We start from the raw sequence: 23976 nt of genomic DNA on the forward strand, positions 1-23976 counted from the left end.
GTTTGGAAAACACAAAAATGTCATTCTGAAAACCAATAAACACAAAACTAATTTGAAAAAAGAAACTTGTGATGAGGAAAGTGCACATTTTAAAAAGAAAATAGTGTCCAACCTCAAAACTTGCACTTGTGTCTTACCGGCTTGTACATCTTGAGCTGTACATTGTTCTTGTTGCTGAACAGTTTATCAGGCCCTGACGAGGTGAACTGTTTCGCCGCATGAGTCAAAAGCAGAAAGTCGTTAAAGAGAAAAGCCCAGAGTTCCTTGTTGCTCTTTGCCTTGTTCATCTGAAAAGAAAGAAGTCATATACGCATATCTTATTAAACAGTATTTACATGCACTACAGAAACACTTTCACGTCTGTAACCGCTCAGTGATGGTGGTGGAAAACATTATACTCTCGGTTTATGTGACATTATTCATGGTGCTGCTGTGTGTTATCACTGCCTGAGATCCTTCTTTTGGGGTTATGCTCACTGACCTCCACTGTGAAACTTTTACTCTGAGGCTTGTCTGAGGCTTGTAATGTGTGACCACGACACCCTGGGGTCATGGTCATAGTAACGTTTCACATTTCATCTCCCTGTTCTCCCCAGTCTGTCTGGTCGCTTTAACACTTAAAACATTAATTCGGTAGAAAGGAGAAATGTTATGTAATGAAGACCCAGCTGAGAGGTTCACTGACTGCGGTTCAGAAATGTTGCAGTTTTACTCACCTTGCCGCTGTGGAGCAGCTTCCTGGGACCCAAACAGTTGGTAAGAGAGTTAAAGACCATGTTCTGTTGAAAGATGGTCACTGAGTCAGTGAGGTGTTGTGGAAAATTCTCCTTTGATCTCCAAGTTTCCCCAATTATAAGGTAATCAAGCTGATACAAATTGAATTCATTGTTTTATAACTAACGTATAAAAAATACATTTTGAGTAAATTACCTCTGCAGCGCCATCACACTGTACGTGGCTCTGGATCCATTCCAGTCTGTCAGAGTTCTCCTTTTCTCTCACACCCTCGTTTACCTGATTAACACAGTTCAGTACAGGAAAAAATCATTCAAATTATTTCAACACGGGGTGCATTAAAAATAAACCAAAAACTTGAATGAATGAGGTCATAAATAACAGAATCAGGAAAGAAATGAACCTGTTTACAGAGTTCCTCGGCTCTCTCCAGTGACTCTTTCAGAGGACCTCGGTCAGCGTGGCCCTCTGGGGTGCTCTCCAGGATCTAAACACACACATACACACACACACATAAATACACAGACACATTAATTACATCAACAAATGAGACGGAAAGGCAAAACACTGTTTTTCTCTAGTTACACACAGTCAGGTCAGTATTTGAAGCATTTAATGAGGAGCTAATGAACACAATGGCGTACATTTTTGATGTGCAGTGGGTAGCGTGTGATCCTCTGCATGGGTTTCAGCAGGAAGCTGGACAGCGGCATGCCTTTACACCTGTAGTCTGTTGCAATTTTCTGATGGGAATAAAACACAATGTTATAAACACATTAAGAGTCTTGTGACACCTGAATATCTGGTTTCTAATATACTCCATTCTAGTTCAGTGTCTCCCTTTCTGTCTCCATCTCTGCCTGTCACACACACACAACACACCTCCATTACTTTTCTGTCACTTTGTTTGTGACCTTCACCACTTCCGCCCTTTGCTCACCCCTCCCTCGCTCTCTTCTCCTTCCTACCTTGAGGAAGTCCTTGAAGTTGGGCTCGTTGTCGATGCGCGTCTGGAGCAATGTTGCTCCGTTGATCTGGCAGGAACAGAAGCGGATGTAGGGCTGCATGTGGGACAGCTCTGCTGCCAAGATATCTCCGATCATGTGCACCGGCATGTTCTCCCCACCCGTCTTTTTACGCACACGCAGTGCCCTGCACACACACACAAGCATGTATAAACACAAGCAGCTCTGTATTTTTGTACACAAACAATCCATAAGCACAACATTGAAATAGCTGCACTTGTATGCCATTTTATCCCTCTTTCATACACTCACACGTGGCACTTACTTTAGAAGTTTAGAGTTGCAGGCCAGCAGTTCTTTCCAGTTGACGAAAATCATCCCCATTTCTGAATCATTCAGACGGCCCGACTCTGACATAGGCTTATGGAAAACCTACACTCACACACACAAAGAAAGATGGGAGATAATGACGGATTACACACATCGGCAGGGCACCCTGACACATCTCAATCTCGTGGAATACACCTCTTAAACATTCTAGAACTTTTCAATGACTCTCCATCCCAATTACCACAATCAAGGACCCAACAGCAACTAACAAATGTATAAATTCAAGCACTTTCAATGACCCATGTCTATTTGTCTAGTTTCAAAAACTTTCAAGGCCTTGATTCTTTATTCGTAATTTCACAAAAAAAGTTTTTTAAAAGGAGCTGAGGGAACCATGACTGTATATGAACTGTTTCTACATGAGTGGCTGAGCGGAATATGTCTCCATTACCTCCAGCACTATCTGCAGGTCCTCTGTGTATCTCTCCTCAGTCTCGATCAGCTCATGGATGTAACCCTGTCTCTTCTTCTCCTGGGAGCTCATCGAGTCCAAGCTCTTGAGGTCTGCACACCCTGCAGGAGAGGGGGAAAAAATTAGAGTTTTAGTAGTTGTACAAATAAATTCAACCAGTGCAGCAAAACCAAGTCACTACTTAAACCACAGCAACTCTTAACTCTTAATACTGCATATGCTGCCCCCTGCTGGATGGATGGAAAACAAAACACAATTCTTCCTTATGCACTTTTCCAGGTCTTCTCAGGAGGAGGGAGACGATAAAGGGGTAGAAGAAGAGGGACGGAAAGGTCTGCATGCATACACACAAACACACACACATACAAACACACACACACACACACACACACACTTACCTGATACAAGGAGCATATCAGGCCACTGTGAGTGTTCTTCGCTGGCTGACTGTTCCTCCCTCACTGACCCTTCTCTTCCCTCTGCCTCCTCATCTGTCTCACCCCAAAGGTTTAGAAAGTGAAAGCTGCTCCGTAGAGCCATTGCTATGATTCTGCCTCTCCTGTTAGTTTAGTCCTTCTTCTGTTGTCTGACTGTCTCTCCTGGTCGCCTCTTTCTCCTTCTGTGCCGTTATCTTCTTGTGACTGATATCCGTCTAAAACTTCTCATCTGTTTGTACCAAAACAGGAAGAGGAATTCTTTCTTTCTTTCTCACCAAGTGGTGTATGATCAGAGTGGAATCTACTTATTTTCTTCCCTTCTAACTTTCAATGACTTCTGCCAGTTGGGTACATTTTCTTCCATCAGATTATAATATTACTACAGTTACCACCACATAAATGTGAGCTGAGTACAGGTTATAAACCCAGCATAAAGGTTGCTCACATACTGTATATCTGCCCATCTTAATCATGTGTATCGTGTTGATAATATAAACACTGGATACAACACGCTCACACACATGCACACAAACCCTGTAGAGGTGAACACTGATATTTCATTTAGCAATAAAACACATTCCGGTCATCTCAAACCAATCTTTATTTTTTTTATTTCAGAATCAGAAAATATATTAGACATGTCTTCAAAAATAGTAACACCATCTTATACCACAAATGTTCTGTATATGTTGTGCCAGCAGCTGCTATAAACTCTTTCTGTCAGCATTGTTCACACACTTGCAGATTCTCACAAATCTAAGAGAGGTTTGTGGAAAACTGAGTCAGGTAACTTCTGAATTAAATAAAAGAAAAATGCAGAGAGCAGTTAGTTTAACAGCAAGTTGCTTTCCTAGCATGAGGGTATAATCACACAACTGTCAGGGAATTTTACAGTTGTGCACTTAAGACATCTTGAGACATACTGTAGCATCTTTCACTTCACCTCAGTATTCATCAGACCTGGCACAGGACTTACAGTACCTCATGACAAGCTTGCATAGCCTTTTTTCTTTCATTGATGGAAATCATTCCACAATCCTGATGATTCCTATGCTATATTTAGTAACCTGTGGTAAACACCAGTCAAATCAGCTGCTGTTTTAGTTGCTCTGGCAGATGTGTCTGGAGTCCCATTCCACCTAGCCTGGACCTAATCACAACTGTTTGTCATATAAGGAGAGTTTGATAGGATGGACTGACCTCCAGCGCAAAACTCATCACGAAACTCAGATCAAACTGTCAAACTATGCAGCGCTGATCAAGATTCTGCTATTGCGGTGGCTATTGCTCACCTCAAATGTTTTCGGAAAACATTTTATTAATTGTTTAGTTGTAATTTGAGAACATTTGTGACCCGGCTGCCATGTTTTTTCCAGTTAACCAAGCACTGCGCTAACTTGCATGTGCATTATGTCACACGCTTTGTTGCTCTTGTTGGTTGTAGGTCTGTTCAGAGACAATTTGGTCTGCGCTTGTTGCTAACTCCACTTGGAAATCAAAAACAAATAAAAAGGTTCCAAACTAGTTCGCATTCACGTATTAGTCTGGCAACGCTAAGCGAGTGAACACTGCAAATAAGACATGCATTCACAGAAAACACTCAGAGCAGCAGCTTAACAGCATCCTGTTAAAATAAGGTGCAACAGCAGTTTGCTTCACCACTGGAGGCAAATGTCCATCAATAGCTTTCAAACAGTTGGCCATATGGGGAAGAGTCGCTTCATCTCACTTCAAAACTACTTCTGTTAGTGAAAACAGCTGACCCACTTTTAAATGAGGGGATAAACTGTAGGCTGCTGCCTTTACCATTTCCTGTCCAAATGTAATTAACAGAAGGTTTTCAAATACAAAATCATGAACCCACTGCAAAGCGAATATTGTTGAAAGCAAAAACATAATGCTTATAAGAGATCCTTTAGATTTCTTATTTGTGGCATACTCTCTACCCAAGTTTTTGTTGAACATATCCCTTATTTTATTCCTTCTTGAACATATTGCTCTGATAAATTTACACATTGTGCATTTTTAAAGCACTTAAAGACAAGTACAGGAGTGCTAGGTCAGAATTTGGACCCATTATTATTTCCCAAAATACCCAAAGGCTTGGCGGTAAGTAAGCTGTTCATTATTAGTATAAAGAAAAAGGCTGAGACACATAATGTCTGAATATACACACATTTTTGAGGAGAGACAGAGACAAATAGTGGGCTCTATGTGGGCTGAACTCTCAAAATTGGAGAGTAAGAATTGAAAGAAATTGTGTAAGAAAATAAAGAAAAAGAGCAGGAAAAAAGATGAGGGAAAGAAATAAGCGGAAAACTGAGTGTCTTGTGAAAAGAGAGAACCAAAAGAAGAGCAAAGTTAAAGACAGCACAAGCCACAGAGAGACCCACTATCCCTCTGCTTCAGATGCATTTTAGCATCATCAGTTCACAATAAAACACGAGCGAGGAAATCACAAAAGGCACCAAGGCTTCAACAATTCACTGAATCAGCACTGAGAGTCACACCAGCTTTTTCAGAGTTCTGATTCATTCAAAGGCAACGTGTGACTTATTTTCATTGTTTCCCTCTACCATACACACCTGTTCACTCTCACACACACTCTCGCTCACAGTAACATTAGCTCAGAAGGAGAAGTTAGTAGACAGGGAGTCCAGACACTCTGCCCCCCTTCAGAGCAGGGTGTTATAGTGGGTCTCTCTGAAGTCAGGAGTAGGAAGAAGGAAGAGGAGGTGGAGGTGGAGGAGGAAGAGGACTTTCTACCACCCTAGAAGGAGAAAGAGACAGAAGCCGAGGGAAGGAGAGAGACAGGGAGGAGAAACACAGATTGGGGAGGGAGGGAGAAAGTGGGAAAAACAGGGGAAAAGGTGAAAAAGTCAGTGTGAAGAAGGGATATAAAGATAAAGAGATGGGTGGATGAAGAAATATCAGTGATGGCAGATGGTGTGGCATAGATGATCAAAAGGTAAGTACAAGTTAGTCATAGTGGCATAAAGCAACATGGAAGAAGAGCATTTAAGCATTCATATTTTCTTTTTCATGCGTAGTCATGATGTCATATTGAAGGGAGTCACTTACACTGCTGGCTGGGGTCACAATCCGCTGTGGTCATCTGGACGTAGTTGGTGGGGAACAGACCAGTGGTGCCGTTGATCTCTCCTTTCCACCAATCAGGGTTGTTCTTGTCCAAAACGTTAATCAGCTGACCTTTGGAGAAGCTCATCTCGTCCTTGTTGGCGGCTGTGTAGTCGTATATGGCTATAACCTGACACACTGACAGAGAAGAAGAACAGTTTACCACATTATTTTACTTATGTAGTGCAAAACTCTATGTGTGTGTGTGTGTGTGTGTGTGTGTGTGTGTGTGTTACCTGCTTGGGGTGCTGGTGTGGACTTGCCACTGTTGGATCCCAATATTTTGACATTAGATGCAGGAAACCAGCCCTTCTGGCGCTTCTTACCACGGGCCTATAGTTAGAAAGCACAAACGTTTGCTTGGACTTCAGAGGGTTAAATCCAGATTATATCTAACTCCCAGAGATTCTGTTTTCTTCAGTTTCTGCAGAGTAAGATAAATCCTTCCATCGATATAGTGTCCTACTTGGTATATGTTTATACTTCTCATCCAACCACAATCACTCTATCTGGATGGAGCGATTTATCTTGATAGGGGTTTTTGTGTGTGTGTTTTTTGAACAATGAAAATCCGTAATGAAAACAAGCCGAAATGAAAAGGGAGTAACAAGGCTATTTTTAAAATGTAATAAGTAGAAAGTACAGATAATTGCATGAAAATGTAAGGAGTAGAAGTAAAAGTAAGCTGAAAAATAATTACTCCAGTAAAGTATAGAGACCCAAAATTTATACTTAAGTATTTGTACTTTGTTACTTGACACCTCTGCTCCCAATCTGATGGTTCACAAGATGATAAACTGAACATAAAAGCAGAAAATAAAACATTTCTGCAATACATCTCAATATTGCCTCCTATTGGTTTTTTTTGTGAATTGCTGGATTACTTGACCTCAACAGGCCACTTACAATTATAAGAGTAACATAAGAGAAAAAAAGTCTGGTCCCAATTGATATACCTATGAAAAAGGTAAGGTAGTCTTGATAGAAGACATTTTTGGGTCAAAAGCCAAAAAGGTGTGATAGTGTTAAATGTCAAGAAGTGCTTGGATGCAAGTGGTTATCTACTGTACAGTATTTAAGCTGGCGTGTGGAACTTTTGTGTCCAGACTTTTTATGGTGATAGACAGATGGTTCATACAATCACCTGCCAGGTGTTTTTTTGAAACTGTCTGCCCTTTTCTAACCAGTTTCGAATGACAGCTTCTCAGATGGTTCTGTGTAACAAACTATCTGCCAGCTTCAGGTTACAATCACTATGGTCTCCCCCCTCTTCCTGTCTGTCAAGGTTTTGGGTAAACGGGTAGACTGACATACCCTACTCACCAATCACCACAACTCTGATGGCATAGACTTAATCAGCATTTGGCAAGGGTTTGAATGTAACTGACATTTAAGTCACGCCTGTTAGCTTGTACAGCAGTGAACAGCGGTTGTTAACTGACCTGCAGTTCTCCGAGCCACCAGCCAGAGGCGTTCTTCCCAAGAATGAGGATGAGTTGGCCATTTTCCAGATTCAGCTGTTCAGGGCCAGTAGAGGGGTGGGCCCTGATCACCTGGGCGATCTCTGTGCACACAAGACACACATGCAACATTGCAAATTGCTAAATCAGGTATAGTATTCTTATGTGAGTCAGAGAGGTCTTAGAGAAGAGCTTACCTGGCTTCTTCTTTCCAGATACACTTGATGTCTGTAAAAATACATCACACGTCATCATTACAAACCTTCAACAGCAATACACAAAAACATAAACATGTGTCAGGTGTTCTTACATCTGTCTCTTTGGGCTTGACGTAGTTGCTGGGGAAGACGCCTGTGCTGCCACCTATAGAGCCGTGCCACCACTCTCCCTCTCTCTTGCTCACCAAGATCACGTCTCCCTCTCTAAACGTCAGGTCACCAGGCTCAGGAGACTCATAGGTGTACAGTGCTGTGAATTCTGCAAAGGAAAAGAATGCATGAATATAATTTAACAGCAAAATGCTGCACCTGATCTTTTTAGACATCTTTTAAAGACTTCATCTAGATTAGATCCTGATTGTAGACTTGAGAAAACTGAAAAGCATCATTCAACCCCGATTCCCAACACCCTGGGATGTTATCTAAAATGTAAATAAAAAAAGAATGCCATAAACTGCTAATCCTTTGTGACATCAATTTAATTGAAAACTGTATAATAACAATGATATTTTATGTTCAAACTATACAAATCTAAATTTCATGCATTTTTGTTTTTATTTACGTGTCCAAACTTTTTTGGAAACAGGGTTGTAAAATGTTAAAGGTGATGCGGTGTATGTGCAGTAATGTATGATGGTCAAATATTAACTGAATGAAACATATTATATAGTATTTTTACCTTCCAGCTGCAGGCTGTCAGACTCTGAAGCATCAGCAGGGGAGCTCTTCATGCTGTTAACACAGAAAGAAATTGTTACCATTCTTATTCAAGTATGTGTCCATTCAACCATCCTCCTCCACCTGTCACTTCAAATTTATTTCTAAAGCACATTTAAAAACAACTCATGTTGACCAAAAATGCTGCACAGACCAGAGCATAAAAAACATCAACATTAACATCAAAGTGCACAGCACACAGAGAAAAATAAAGAAATCATAGGCACCATTCTAAAATCATTCACACTCAAATGCAACAGAATAAAATGATTTATTATCTAGGGGCTGCATTAAATAAAGTGCATATAAAGGTTCTGAAACATAGGAGGTAGAAGTAGCAAAACATTGGAGCCCTGGAACCTCCTCCAGCTCCTCCTGGGGGTTGCAGGGCATTCTTAAAGCAGATGGGGAAATCAACCCCTGCTGCATGGTCTAGGTCTGCCCTGGGGGTCTATGAGTTAGAATACCAGGAGCGTGCTCCGACACACTATCTGCTCCTTTAAGTACAAAGAAGGTGTAGTCCTATTATGGGTTCCTCAAGCTGTGATCTCATTCTTTTGGGTATTATATAAAGAGGTGAATGTTGGAACGACTGACTGGACTGACTGGTAAATCAAGCTTCAGGCTCAGTTGTCTCTTCACCTTCAACAGTCTGGTACAACGCCAGCTGAAATCATACTGTTTATATACATCTATGCTGCTGTGTGATATGCAAGTGTGTGTGACCAAACAGCAGATTCCTCATCAGACTGCTTTAAATACCTGACATACTGGAACATTTACCACACCTTTGAACTCAGGCACACTCAATGTGTCACATAGGCATTACCATGTGACTGATGCATGTTTTCACTGATTTACCCTGAGATAAATCACATTCAAATGACCACAAAATATGTTGTTATTCATCATAGACAATTATGTGCTTCAGGCTACTGAGTTTATGTGCATGTTTTTGTTTTTGCATGACAGATCTAGATTTTTTTTTTTTTAAGATAAATTTCTTTATTAATCCCACAATAGGGTGGAACACACCATAATCACAGCGTTACCCATAGGCTTCAACTTGAGCCCTGTGTTTTTAGCCTACATTTTGGAAAATTGGCACCTTTAAAAGTTTGTAGAAATAGTTATTAGTAGTTTCTGTCTGCAATGTACTCATGAATGTACAGGCGACTGTGACTTGATTACTTTGATACTGAAGAAAACTTTATCATGCGATGAAAAGTATTTTCCTGTGGATTTCTAATAAAATAACAGATGTTTTATGCATATTGTGACCAAAATCAGTGGGATAAACTACAATAACTAACATCAACAACATTCAGTTTTACTATTTATCATAGGACTGGGTCGGGACAGGACAGGAGAAAAAGTCAAAGGGAGCTGCAGGATGGGAGTCATACCAACAATAGGTCAGGTCAGGTTTTATATATCAATAAATACTGACACAGTGTTAGAAACAGGGACAAAACAGTTGACCTTCATTTGAAAAAGTATAGGGACCAATGTGGGACAAAGTGTTTTTTTTTTTAATGTTTTTATGACCTTAATAAAGGCATTTTGGGTTTTACAGTTACAGGTTAGGATGGGACAAATTCTTCTGGGATTGGCATGAGACAGGATTTTTTTGTCTCCCTGTAATTGGTTTGGGACGAGATAGGAGTTTCTTTTGTGGAAGTGGAATGGGACAGGAGTGAAAACCCACTATAAGGTCCAGTTGTCTTCACACCACAGCAAAACACATGCAAATAGCATTTTCAAGTATAGCTTTGGAATGAATAGAAGTGAAATACATGGCTGGGGGTGTTTCAGTCACAAGTCAGTGCTGGTACCAGCTAAACCAATAATTTGGCTTGTTTTACTTTTCAAATTTTAAAATTCCCATTTGAGCTCTTTATTGAGAGCTCACTAGCAATGTCAAACACAAACACATGGATAGTCCTCTGACTAGTTTAATTATGGTGGCTGAATATGTGTGCATGAAGACTCACTCTGAACTCTCTTCTTCTCCCAGCAGTGTCACATATGTTTTGGGGAACCAGCCCCGCTCATTGTTCAGCTCTCCCAGCCACCAGTTCTCCTGCTGCTCCAACACCTGAATCACATCGTCCTTATTGAAGTTCAGATGGTTGTCGGTCTTTGCCGTCCACGAGCACAGGGCCTGGGCCAACAAGTTACCCACCACCTTCTGTCAGAAGCACAGGGCGAGAGACTGTAAAGTGCGTTTCTGAGGAATTTTGTAAGTTCAATCGATAATCATACAGTAACATTTAACATCTGCTGGAGTAGGTACATGACCTGGACCTCTCACCTGTCCTTGTGTCTCAGAGGGTGCAGGGTTTGGAGAGTGTGTTGGCGTGAAGGCAGACTTTGTTCCTGCTGCTTTGACAGCTTCAAGTGCATTTGAAAGCTGTGAATGGAGCGGCACTTTAGAAGGAGGAGCAGCAGCAGCAGCAGCAGTAATATCAATAGCAGCGTTTGATGGGGCCACTCTCTCAACATAGCTCTCTGGGAACCAGCCCATCTTCCCCTGTCTGCTGCCGTACAGCCAACCCTCCTCCCGCTCTGTCGTCTCATCCACCTGACAGGAGGAGACAGAAACGGTTGACAAGTGTGAGGAAGATAAGCGATTTGAACCTGAGTTCATCTGCCAAGTCTGTTTTTTTGTTGCAGTTGGAACTTTTGTTAAGCCGTCATGAGACATCATTTTCAATCTTACCTCAATGATGTCATCTGCACTGAAGTTGAGCTCTTCGTTGTTTCTGGCTGTGAACGGGTAGAGAGCTTTGAAGGATGTGAGGGCCGCTGACTTCCTGTGGTGTGTGGCTCTGGGTTGCCCACCTAGAAGCACCACATCAGGGATTATAATGTGAGATGGGCTTTAAAGAGGTTTTAATGCACACTTCAGAAGAAAAATACAAAAACAAACCTGTGTGTGTGTGTGTGTCTTACCTTTCCTCTCCTCCAGTCCTCTCAGCAGAGCCTGAACATCCACCCTCCCACCTGTACTTGGCGGCTGATGCTGACGAGCTGCGTCCTCCTTCCTCTTTCTCGTCTCCTCGGCTTTCCTCCTCTGCTCTTCCTCCTCTTTTCTTTTCTTCTCCTCTTCCACCCTATTTTTTTCCTCCTCACGCTTCCTCCTGTCCTCATCCTGCTGCTGCTGAAGCTTCCTCCTGTCTTCCTCCCACTTTCTCCTGTCCTCCTCCTCCCTCTTCCTTTTCTCCTCATCTTCATGCTTTCTCCTGTCCTCTGCATCTCGGACAGCGGCCATGGCTGCCCTCTGTCTCCTCTTCTCCTCCTCCTCTCTCTCCCTTCTACGCTCCTCCTCTCTGCGCTCCTCCTCTAACCTCTTCCTCTCTTCCTCCCTCTTCCGTCGCTCTTCTTCTTCTTTGCGTCTCTTCTCCTCTTGCCTCCTCTCCTCCTCCAGTTTCCTTCTCTCCTCCTCTAGCTGCCTCCTCTCCTCCTCCAGCTTTCTCCTCTCCTCCTCCTGCCTCCGTCTCTCTGCCTGCTTCTGCCGCTCCTCCTCTTCTCTTCTCTTCCTCTCCTCCACCTCTCTTCTCTTTCGCTCTGCCTCCTCCTTTGCTCTGTGCTGTCGTTCGGCCTCCTCCTTGGCAGCCTGGATGAGAGCTTGTCTCTCTCTCTCCTCCTCCTCCCTCTGTTTGGCCTCCTTCTCCTCCTGAAGCCTCTTCTGACGCTCCTCTTCATCCTTCCTCAGCTTTTCCTGCCACTGGCGGTCTTTTTCCATCTTAATACGCCTGTGAGTGGAAAGTATTTTAAAAGTTTGTATATCAAGGTAAAAAACTATGTTTTTTCCCACGTTTTGCTTTAACATGATGCTTCAGGGTTTAAGAAAATCTAAAAATTTGATTTGTGAAAGCACAATACCTCTGAGTTTCCTCCTCCTCTTTCCGCTTCCGCTCCTCCTCCTGTTTTTTCCTCTCCTCTTCTCTTCTTTTCCTCTCATCGTATTCAAGCTTCTTTCGCATCAGCTCACGCCGTTTGTCCTCTTTGACGCTGCGTAGATTCTCAAGTGCTGCCTTCTGTTTTCTCTCGCTCTCTCTCAGTTCCTGACACACACGAAAAGAAAGACACCTTTACCAGCAGAATGAAAGATGTGTGACTGAATAACAGGATCTTAAACTAAATAGACATGGAGCTAGGGGACTGACCACACAGCATGCAGAAACACATTTAGCATGCCTAAACACTGAGCATTTTGAAGGAGGGTGTAAGAGAGAAGATAGAAAAAGGAGACATATGTCAAAAGAGCAGAAAAGAGAGAAAAAGATGAGAACAACAAAGAGACCTAAAGCGAAAACCTTTAGTAGGTAGAAGAGGTTACGGAGGCAGGCCAGCAGACAGAAGACAGCCTGAAGCATAGAGTCCTCATCACCCACAGACTGTAAAGTTGGGGAAAAGGGGGAAGAGATGGACGAGAGAGGAAGGAGGAATACAGGAAATCCAGCAAGGGAAAAAATCAGTATCAGAAGGCAAGAAAGGAGGTTTTAATGGAAAGGAATGTTTAGAGGAGAGAAAAGAGGCATCAGGGGCCAAGCTGCAGCAGTAAGTATAAAATATTAGTGGAACAGTTCTTGCACACTCCAGAATTTGAAAAAAATGTCTTGAAAGGCATTAAAACACAAATCTGTTACATATACAAGTGCTTAAAAATGATGCAACCCAGATATAAAGACGTGATGAGTTTAGTTAATAAGGACTCAACCAGCTCTGTATTAAATGCCTTTTATGTTATTTAGGAAACACACTGTCTTGACATAATGCACAGTCACAGCCCGTTTTATGTCCTGCTTTTAATCAAGTAATTTAACCTGTTTGTAGTTATAAGAAAATATAAGTCTGCTAATAAGGATGTGTGAGGGAGCAGACATGAGCAGGAAGGTATAATCTCCAGATTTGGGCTGGAAATTTTAAAAATGACTAAGACATAATTTCATATCATTTAGGACATTCTGAGACCTTTTAAGAAAGACGAGCAAACCTTTGCACAACATGAATGTTCTATGTGAAATGTTGTTTTATCTAATGCCATCTTAAAGAGCTCTATTAATGTTAAAATGTATGCAATTCTTACCTGCATATCTTTGTTGTACTGGTCCATCTCAGACAGTTTGGCAGCGGTATCTTTTTCCAGAGTTTCCAGCTGCTCTCGCAGTTTCACACATGTCCCTTTTTTCTCTGAGGCGGCCACCTTCAGCGTGGACATGGTGGAAACTACAAACACATGAAAAACAGTTAAACAAGCTACAATATTAGAGTGTGATGATACCAGGGCGTGAAAATCTCTAGAATTACATTCTAATTCATGTGTTTTTAACACAAATTTGTAATACAATTATATTTGTACTGTATATTTTCATTTTTGCAGCGTTTTTTTTACATTATATTATACAATTCCACATTCTGCAATAACTATAATATAATAATAATAATTTACCATGGCATAACATCCCAATTTGTTCATCAATGTGTTCCATCAGTGCTGCTATAATATGCTGTTTCTGAGCCCTCATCAATACTAACCAGGCATGTTATTCACAGACATGTTTCTGAGCTTCTCACTCAGTCTCTTCTGCTCAGGAGTCAGCTGGGATAACTTCCTCTGGAACTCCTGACCAATAGGAAATGCATCAGAAGTGTCAAAGGGGGATACTCATAAATCACAGTTAACACAGTCATCAACAACTGGCACACACCTCCAGCTGTTTCTGCAGGTTGTGTATGTCCTGCTGACGTGTCTCTTTCCTTTGATTGGTCAGATCCAGCTCCGTCCTCTGATGCTTCTTCTTGTTCTGAAAGTCTCGCAGCCGGTCTGAGATCTGACGATGCTTGTTACCCTGGGGCAGTGAGAGACAGAGACACAAAGAGAGACACAGAGTAAGAGGATGAGAGACACATTAATAAACTGTATTTAATGTGCTCATGATGGATTAGAGACAGTACGACTACAGTGTCTCTCCAGCACTTACCACAGCCTCCAGCTCCATCTCAAGACTCCTTTTCTTAGCTTTCAATCTGATGATATCATCTTGCTCCTGCTCCCTCTTTATCTGGAGCTCTCCTCGGCGCCTCCTCTCCCACTCCTCCTTCCTTTGACGCTCAAGCTCCCGCTGTGCAGCCTGGAATGAACCCACACAGCAAGTGTAAAGAAATCACTCTGCTGTGATTTTCAAAGAAGCATTCATAAAATTTCACATTTGTTAAAAGTTCCTCACCTCTTTTCTCTCTATCTCTCTCTGTCGCTCTTCTTCTTTCTGCCTCTCCAGCTCCCTCTGTCGCTCCAGCCTCCTCTCCTCCTCTTTCTTCCTCCTCTCCTCGGCCTCCCGAGCCTCCCTCTCTCTCTTCTCTCGCTCCTCTCTCGCCTTCTGTTCGCGGCGCTCCCTCTCCCTCCTCTCCGCCTCCAGCAGCGCCTGCCGTCTTTTCTCCAGTTCTGCGTTCCCTCGCTCCAGATTGGCTTTAAATTTATCCTCGAACGACACTAAATAAAGACAAAAAAGTTTCATAGAGTTGGTGCTGGTTAAGCCTACACATCAAAATTTACACTTAAATCACACAATCCGAACTTATTTTCATCTCAATTAGGTTTAAGCAGTATTTTCTTGAATATACTGCGGATGACCTCTTTCAAAATAATTAATTTCCAATGTGGCCATTGGACTTATTTGACCTTGTGCGTTTGGAAAGAAGAATAATGGACTGCTAAGACAAAAACATCTTTATAAAACTGTGACTGAGAAATAATGATAGACAAGATTATGAGATTGTATTTGATGAGTTTTAGGGATTTCAAAATAACACTAAGCTGTGAACTTAATATTTAACAAACACTTGATAGAACCTTTAACTCTAGCCGCTACAACTTGTGACTGGTGTTGGGTTTGTACACACTATCATCTTACACACAAAGTGTGCTGCCCTACACTTAGAGTCACTTGGCTGACCTTAACTGGCAACAGGCTGCTGTCAATGGCCACTGGGTATGTCAAAACAATATATGCATGTTGCTATGCTATGAAATGACTTGTCAAACTTTGACATTCATAGTGATGTATTATACGGAGTGATCTTATGTGGTTACTAGGATTTTTTGTGTCCTTGCATTATCGAAGTAATGGAGAATAAAGAGACTGATCATAATGCAGCATTAAACAAGGCTACATTGTGTGTTGAGAGTTGGTAGTTTGAGTACTGACTGTTGGGTTTGGCTTTCTGTGGAGGCTCTATGTCCAAGTCATCAGTCAGCGATGCATAGGGAGAAGAGTTGGATCCATTCATTCCACCCCTGGAACATACATTTAAAATAATGTTGGAATATCCACAATCACATGATGAAAATAAAAGTACACATTAATGTAGTCCATCTTCTCAAAAACCCATATATTTCCTTTGCAGGTTACTAGCAATGTTTTTATTCTATTGCGCTGTATGTGTCCACATACCTATGTGAGGGTGGGACCAGTTCAGTTGGCAGTGTCAGCGGCAGTGGTTGTCCATACTTTGCCATGTCCACGAGATGCATTGCCAGAATAAACTCCTCAGCTTTTAGCTTGCCGTCCTTATCCACATCAGCTAAAGTCCTGCAGGAGGGTTGCAAATTGGGGATGCAAGCTTAATACACAATTTCATGCTGACAATGCAGTAGAATTATATACAGGACAGAAGTTTCTTTAAGAGACTTAGGAAATATTTTTCACCATTAGAGGAAGTCTTTAAAAATAACTTTCTGTTGAGTAACATTTTTCATCACACAGATGTCAGGCTTCTCAGCTACGTATAGATACCGGTCAAAATTGAAAAGTCAAGTATATAAAGTTTATAGACAAGTCCTACCAGTTATGGGGATCATTTGCATATAAAAGGGGTTTTGGAAATAATAATATAGCAGAGGAACAGTTTTTACAATTTACAGTTTTAAGTTTGCCCCAAAAATACACATACATACATTTTTCTCTTGTCTGTATTGCCATTTATCATAGAAAGTTTCATGTCAGAACTACACAAAAAAAAAAAAAGGTTTCTCCATGAATCTGCTCACAAAAAGGTCTGGTGATTATTTAGAGTAACTGGGTCATGAGGTCTGGAAAAAGACATTGCTCTGGAGTTTTCAAATGTGTTTTTTGGCGCTTTGAGTACAACAAATGAAATACCATCCAGTTCCATCATATTCGTGAGAAGGCAGAAATCTCTACAGCTGATATCTCCAACACTCTGCAACTAACACCAAACCAATCAAGACTGATAAATACTGATAAGATAAGAAAAATAGGTATTTTGAATTTGGGGATTTGGGATAAAATGTTCCTCTAAACAATAACAGACTTAATTTCCTTGTATTTTCTGGTAACTGATACTAAGAGCAGCCCTGACTTGTAAACTACCGGTAATATTTCCTGATCCAACAATGGCTAACTGTCATTCCAGATACAGTGGAATGAAGTTACTTAAGTTTGGCTGCCAAACCTGGCTTTGGCTCTTGAGTGCAACACTGTACCAATCATAAGACACGCAAACACACTGATATTCTCACCAGATGGAAGCCAGCTGAGTCTGAGTCAGCATCGTGGTTGCCATGGCACCTCTCACCTGCTGACCTGGCAACAAGATGACAAATGTCAGAACAGCTGTATCGCACAGTGGCTGTGGTGGAAAAAGGAAAAAAGGTAAAGTGTGTGTGTAAGACCTGTACAGTACAGTATGTGCCCATTAGCTTAATATACAATGTGGCAGGTGAAGAAAGAGGGCAGACCTGTGCATCATCACAGCTGCTGTCCAAGACTGATTCCAGGTTCTCTAGAAGTAAACAGTCTAAAAAATAGTCTGATGTAATAGGAAACTAGAAAATCTTTAACATTCATTTACGTGAATAACGAAGATGATGGAAAAGGACTGTTAATTTAACAAAAAAAAATCTTGTCTATTATGCAAAAAGATTGGACCAAGAGCTCAATAAATTAGAAAAAGCAAATAAATGTAATTTACTTGATGTGTTGGACCATACATAATGTGCAAATTCATACTGTGTGGAAACATTTGCAAGTGTGGCACGTGTGTGTGCACGCATACACGACTCAAGACTATTTCACAAGAACAGGTCCAGCAAGGCTTGCAGAAACACACCAAGAAGGCAAATGCATACTTGGCTAACTGTGTGTGTTTGTGTGTGTGTGTGTGTGTGTGTGTGTGTGTGTGTGTGTGTGTGTGTGTGTGCCCCTGTGTCTGAATACACCCACAGCTGAGACAGACACAGCCTTCACTTCCTTAGAGTTAGTTAAGACTTGACACATATAAACAGAAACAGGGAGGAAACCGTTATGAAATCATCACCGACTGTTTTTCACGAACATCAACGCCTGCATTCCAGACATAGTGTGGCTTTGTATGTCCACCACACTCTTCACATACATTCATATACACACACACTTCGTACCAGTGAGGTATCCTGTCATTAGCTTATCCAAGCCGTTGAACTGCTGTCTGTATTTGAGTCTGGAGGCATGTGGCACAGCCCAGTCGCTGGGAACGGCAGCCATAGGGGACATCCCAGAGGGGGATGAGGACGCGGAGCTGAAAGGCAAACAGAAGCAACGTAATGTAGCAAGCTGAATGCACCAAACTTCAAGACCAGCGTGTTTTTGCAGTTGTAAAAGATGCCAAGATAAATGAGGCACTTATTGTGCAAAAGGAGAAATTGCTTAATGCTTTAAATGTTTTTGTGTGTTACCTAATAGATCCAAGGTCAAGCAGTGATGAGGCCTTGTTCATACCAGGAGAGGAGAATCCGAGTGAAGAGGAGTAAGGTGAACCAGAGAGAGGTTGGCCTGATATCACAAAGCAAAAACACATATCCGTCACATACTTCATCATGGCAATTTATTGTACAACCATAAAATATTGTTGTTGTCCTACCCCCTTTTTAGAAAGGGAGAGAAGGAGCCCTACAGTGGGTCAGTATTATACTGTCATCCAGCCAAGCTTGCCAAGGACAGAGAGGCTATTTGTATGGAGATGAAACAAAAAACAAATGACTTTGCAAAACGAGGCCAGGATTCTGCTCTTTTCCCTCTTTTCTCCTCAGAAATATTCCATCTGCACTGCACTGCAGAAATATACAATATTTACCCTCATAGCAGAGCACTGCAGGAAAGCAACTTCCAAGTGACAATGAAAGGACAGATAAATGTATTTAATCAGACAGGAGACCCCCCCGAAGACAGTAGAGGAAACATTATCTGTACCAGTGGCCAAAGCTCCAGCTGTGAGTGGCTGGAGCATTCCTATGGTGCCGTTTGGCAGGGTGGCGTTTCCCACAGTGGGCATCAGGGGCCTGGAGGGGTTGGAGGCTATTAGAGGGTTCAGGCCTGTTGCTGTAGGAACCAACGTTGTAAGGCCTGTCATTGATGTCAAAGGTGCGAGTCCCGGGGTTGCCATGGAGAGAGGGGTCAACATGGTAAGGTTTGTCCCAGGCATCATCGACATGTTCGGCACAGCAGCCATACCTAGGACACACACAGTAAATAAAGATCACACAGCAGTCAAAATGCAAGTTAAATACATATGTATACATTGTGGACAGGTTCCTAACTAACATCCACATACAGTATATAATAATAATACTGTACCATAGGCTGGGTTGGTCAAGGCTGAGGTGGGGTTCATGAGGCTGGGAGCATGCACTGGAGGCTGCTTCATGATGATTGGCAGTGCTGAAGGAAGTGGTGTACCCTGGAGTTTGAGCTTAACAAGCTTCATAGCGATGGAAAACTCCAACCTGTCCATCTTCCCATCTTTATTCATGTCAGCCAGGGTCCTGACAGAAAGAAGAGTCAGCAAAGAGACCGTCTTAATCTCTTGTGCTTTAACAAGTATTGATTTTAGTGAAAACTTCCAGAGATCCCATCGCTTATTTCTCACCATATCTCAGCCAAAACTGAACCAGGCAGCCCTGACTGGAGGAAAAACTTCCTTGCCTGCTCCCCTACAGAAAGAGACAGAAAAGGGCGGATCAGAAAATACAAGAACGTTTAGATTCTCCTTGGATTCTTCATGTGTCTGTATACAATGTATCATTATCTAAAGTATTTTTGCCTATTTCAATGCTACTTATGTATTTTGACAGCCCGTGACTGTGTAATATTGTGATATTGGGAAATAACTGCGCTTTACACAGCTGATGGCTGAAGGATTGTGAAATGCATTGTGAAATGTACTTACAGGGAAATCACTGTTAATGTGATGCACTATCAGCTTGTGCGATAGTTTGTTTGTGTGTGTGTGTGTGTGTGTGTGTGTGTGTGTGTGTGTGTACCTGAGACATAGCCCATTGATGGGGAGAGGGTGTCAAACTTCTTATCATGTTTGTCCCTCTCCTCTGGAGAGATCGCCCATAAACTTAGACCACCTACAGAGAAAAGGAAGAAATAACAAAATGTGAAGCACGAAGCATGGGACATAGCCAATAACATATATCAGATAAATAAGCATAATAAGTTATTTACTGAGTAAAATTAAATATTTGTAGATCAATAATTGTATTTAATTATATTAATTCTGCTTGAATGGATTTCTGGATTCTAGTGTCTCAATGGTATGAAACTATTACAATGTGTTACCGTCTCAGAAGGTATTATGGTTTCAATATTGGGCTGGGTGATATGATGATATATATCATCATATCACCCAGCCATTTTTATATTGTTATGATGGTATACATCATCATAACAATATCAAAATGTGTTTTGTAAATATTTTTCTAATATCATTTTTATCATAAGGTCAAGAAAACCAGCAACTGAGCTATATTTACATCAATTATTATTTACTGAATTAGCAGAAAACATACTATATCATATCGATTTTGTTATTGAGATATGAAATGATCATGATATACAATTATTATTATTATTATTATTATTATTATTATTATTATCAGTTACACCAAAAGGAACGAAAAGAGAGGATTTTTGAAATTTTGAACAAACGTCTTTTTTTCTTTTAAATAAATGGTTTTATGTGTAATACTGCCTTTATTCAATTTATAAAATATACATGATGCCTTTTCAAAACATATAAGAACATTTCCAGGTTCAACTAAAGAAATTAGGAGTAAAAAAAAATCAGTGGGATGTCCTCCTCCCTGAACTGGCCCACGGCTGTTTTACCTTCTCAATGTTTAAATAAATCACTCAGACACCACCTAAATCTGAGCAAACCAAACATGTGAAGTGAGCATACACTTCTCATGATAAGAAGAAACATTAGGAAACATTCAATGACCTGCAAAGAAGCCAGGAAAGAGGCCAGCTGCACACACACAGACAAGATGAGAGGGAACCCCGGGGCCAGCCTCAGTGGCACGGTTGGGAATGCATGATATTGACAAAGTGATAATGAAGCGCTCTGTTACTGTGTCACTTTGTTCCGACAGGAGGGCAGAACAAACACTTTCACTGAGGCTGACTACACATCAGTGTTTACTCCACAGTTCATCAGCAGATGCAGAGAATGGACAGTTCACTTCATCATAACAAAACATACACAGTTGGTACACACACCTTGGTCCTGTGAGTGGCACCATAAACAAAGCTGGGGTCAATATACGGAGGGAAATGGACTTCATAACAAATGTACTAAAAGTAGGACTGACAGCAGGCTGGTCCAGATTAGGACCTCACTTATAGAAACAGTAAGAAACTGTCACTGACAAATGAATACAACACTGTTTTCAGGCAGATGCATGTGCAGCCACGCATACGAATCGACCTGTGAATTAATACTAGAACTAGCACTGTGTTGGCCTCAGCAGATCTGCAGAGCCAAAAAACACACAGCATTCTGTACACACGCCATACACGCACACACGCACGCATGGCATACACACATACACACAAACTGCAGTGGTCTTACCATTCATTTTCGCAGGTGGCAGAGGCAGAGAGGGGGAACTCCCGGCGGCGTCCTCAGCTACTGCTCGCAGCCATCTGCAAAACACACAGTCACAGCCCAGTCATCAGTCAATACTGCAGCTAAGACAGGACAGTGGTGTCACGGAGAAAAAAGGCAGAGAGAGGGAGAGATTCTGGTCAGTCAGCAGAGTCAAACAGGGCTCCTCCTGTTCTCTTCAGTCAGGAGCACTCTGGCCACGTCCCAAAGCGTTTAAACTACTGGGACATGTTCCAATAATATCCTCACTGAGACCATGGCAGTGGCCAGGCACCATTACTACACAAGCTAGACTGATAAACCTTAAGAAGAAAGTATTTACGTACACCCGCTGTCCAGAAATATATAAACCCCTGTTCATTACTATGTTAGCCCACATCAAAGAAGTCCTTTAGTTTCACGGTGTCTTACTGCCCAAGTTTAATGACTATATGCTTTTCTTCAAAGATGCTGCATTGATGTTCATCCTTTAGCTGTTTGACTGTAAGTTAGCACAATGGGTATTCTGAAACATTGTATACATGTGCATATAGGGGTGGGCGATATGGCCCTAAAAGATTATCTATATATATATATTTCAGGGTACTTTTGCAATAACGATATTCTTGACAATATTACAAAATACTGAAAAATATATAAAAAATGTTTTTTTAGTCTGTATAAATAAATAAAAAATGTTCAACAAAATATAAATCAATCATAAATCTAAAATGTAGTATAAAGTGCAAATCTCAGTTGCCAAAAACATTTTCTCAGTTGCCAAAAAATTTTCCAGAAAATTTTGTACATTTTAAAGTACAATGCATCAATCTCATCCACTATGAGAAAAAAATGTGAGCAATCACAAAACATAACATTTTTCACAGTCAACAGGGCTTTCCACTAGGACATGGAGTAGCCAGACAGCGTTGAAAAATATCTGGCTAGGAGGGTCTGGGGGCATGTCCCCCTGGTGAATTTTTTTTTTCATAAAAGCACAAATTTGGTGGCCACAGACCCGGAGACTGCAGATTCAGACCTGCAGAACTGGACCTACTACTGAGCATGGATGACGACCACGATTCCACGAATGTGAATCACATTACTTGTTTAATGTCATTAAAGTATTTTGTTGACATGAAGTAGACAGCTAAATTTTTTTTTTTTTTTTTACTGTGTACGGCTTACTATGTTTTAATGTTTAAAATGATATGACTGTCTTTAGCATGATAATCTGAAAGGCATGTCAGATATGGGTTAAACTAGAAGGTAATAGTTTAGCTTGTTAGCAATGTACAGATTGACCCGCACATTTTGTTTCATGGAACCGAAGCGTGATGACAAATACTTTTAGCATGCGTTCTAAATAAAACATGATTAATGATTAAAGCAATGAAGTGGATGATATGAGAAAAACATGTATGGGCCTACGTTTTCATACAAGCATGGAACTGTTTAGGCTACATATTGGCAATAAGTGTACTTTATGCTAAAAGTTAATTTGTATGAATTTATGTATATCATGTTATAAACCTACACGTTTTTCCTTTGTTATTCATATTATATATCACGTGTGTTTATATCACTACATTAATATTAGGCTACTCTACAGCATATATTTAGAGAAATGTTTTTGCTGTCATTCATTCATTATAAAGTAGTGCTGGGGCATTCAATGATATATAATGTGAAAAAGATAACATATATTTTTATATTTTTTCCCCCTATGGGATAGAAGCTGGAGCGAGCTATATTGGCTCTGTTGTGCACATGATGTAAACAAAAATATAGGCTTTACCATTTAGTTAGTTTACAAACTGAAAAACTAGAAAACATTCTATGATATATGTTTCGATATATGTTATCAATAGATGAAAATACCGATATAATGTTAAGACTAAGAGTTGGCAGCTGATGGCAGTAAGACTGTTTTTAAGCAAAGCAGTGCTTTGAGCTTAACGATAACATCAGCATGCTCACATGCTGGCAATCCTAAAATAATGATGCTAACTAGGTTTGAATAATATTAATTAATTATCCTTAACTGCTTTTCCGAACTTGGTACACAGTATGGGTTTGGCCTTGGGTACACCCTGGACAGGTCTCCAGATTGTCACAGGCCAACACACATAGAGACAGATAACCATTCACGCTCTCATTCACTCGTACGGGCAATTTAGAGTCACCTATTAAACTTAAGCTTCATGACTTTGGACTTTCTCAATCCATCCAGCAGTTATTGACATGTTTCAATCTGAGCCAAAAGGGGCCAACAGACTGACTGACCATCATTCCCATCCAAGCAACTCAACCATTTCAACAACTTTAAATCTGCGTTCCTATCTGCCATGACCACGCCTTTTTCAAAATATCTTTCATCATGCTTTAAGCCCACTCCTGTTGAGTCAAGTACATGCAAAGCAAAGTGTGGGAATGCAGTTGCTGTCACATGAAACTGTTCTATGTGGCAAAAGGGCCCATTTCTTCTGTAAGGTTACACATTAAAGAGTAAATGGTGACCACATTCAGTGCAAGGGTGGAAGTGTCTCTGTGTCAATGTTTCTC

The 23976-nt window shown here is 41.1% G+C and overlaps 1 protein-coding gene across 2 annotated transcripts in view; it reads right to left on the bottom strand.

The window, feature by feature from the left end:
* The window catches only part of itsn2b (intersectin 2b), a 35985-nt gene that overhangs the window by 4592 nt on the left and 7417 nt on the right, over positions 1-23976 (bottom strand). For both annotated transcript variants that reach the window (XM_059350862.1, XM_059350863.1), the window contains exons 2-35: positions 21397-21470; positions 19799-19891; positions 19405-19468; positions 19113-19300; positions 18729-18989; positions 18215-18311; positions 17921-18057; positions 17021-17084; positions 15933-16070; positions 15687-15775; positions 14709-14971; positions 14463-14612; positions 14190-14330; positions 14017-14104; positions 13568-13707; positions 12361-12542; positions 11428-12230; positions 11195-11316; positions 10787-11056; positions 10467-10663; positions 8435-8487; positions 7848-8014; positions 7735-7765; positions 7520-7641; positions 6314-6410; positions 6021-6215; positions 2482-2603; positions 2026-2132; positions 1704-1887; positions 1380-1478; positions 1139-1222; positions 931-1014; positions 717-779; positions 138-287 (exon numbers count right to left, since the gene is read on the bottom strand). In XM_059350862.1, the coding sequence (XP_059206845.1) occupies positions 138-287; positions 717-779; positions 931-1014; positions 1139-1222; positions 1380-1478; positions 1704-1887; positions 2026-2132; positions 2482-2603; positions 6021-6215; positions 6314-6410; positions 7520-7641; positions 7735-7765; positions 7848-8014; positions 8435-8487; positions 10467-10663; positions 10787-11056; positions 11195-11316; positions 11428-12230; positions 12361-12542; positions 13568-13707; positions 14017-14104; positions 14190-14330; positions 14463-14612; positions 14709-14971; positions 15687-15775; positions 15933-16070; positions 17021-17084; positions 17921-18057; positions 18215-18311; positions 18729-18989; positions 19113-19300; positions 19405-19468; positions 19799-19891; positions 21397-21403 (5052 nt within the window). In that variant the 5' untranslated portion in view covers positions 21404-21470. The remainder of the gene's footprint in view (positions 1-137; positions 288-716; positions 780-930; positions 1015-1138; positions 1223-1379; positions 1479-1703; positions 1888-2025; positions 2133-2481; positions 2604-6020; positions 6216-6313; positions 6411-7519; positions 7642-7734; positions 7766-7847; positions 8015-8434; positions 8488-10466; positions 10664-10786; positions 11057-11194; positions 11317-11427; positions 12231-12360; positions 12543-13567; positions 13708-14016; positions 14105-14189; positions 14331-14462; positions 14613-14708; positions 14972-15686; positions 15776-15932; positions 16071-17020; positions 17085-17920; positions 18058-18214; positions 18312-18728; positions 18990-19112; positions 19301-19404; positions 19469-19798; positions 19892-21396; positions 21471-23976) is intronic.

Source organism: Centropristis striata, chromosome 2 (genome assembly GCF_030273125.1).
Source record: "Centropristis striata isolate RG_2023a ecotype Rhode Island chromosome 2, C.striata_1.0, whole genome shotgun sequence".
NCBI lineage: Eukaryota > Metazoa > Chordata > Actinopteri > Perciformes > Serranidae > Centropristis > Centropristis striata.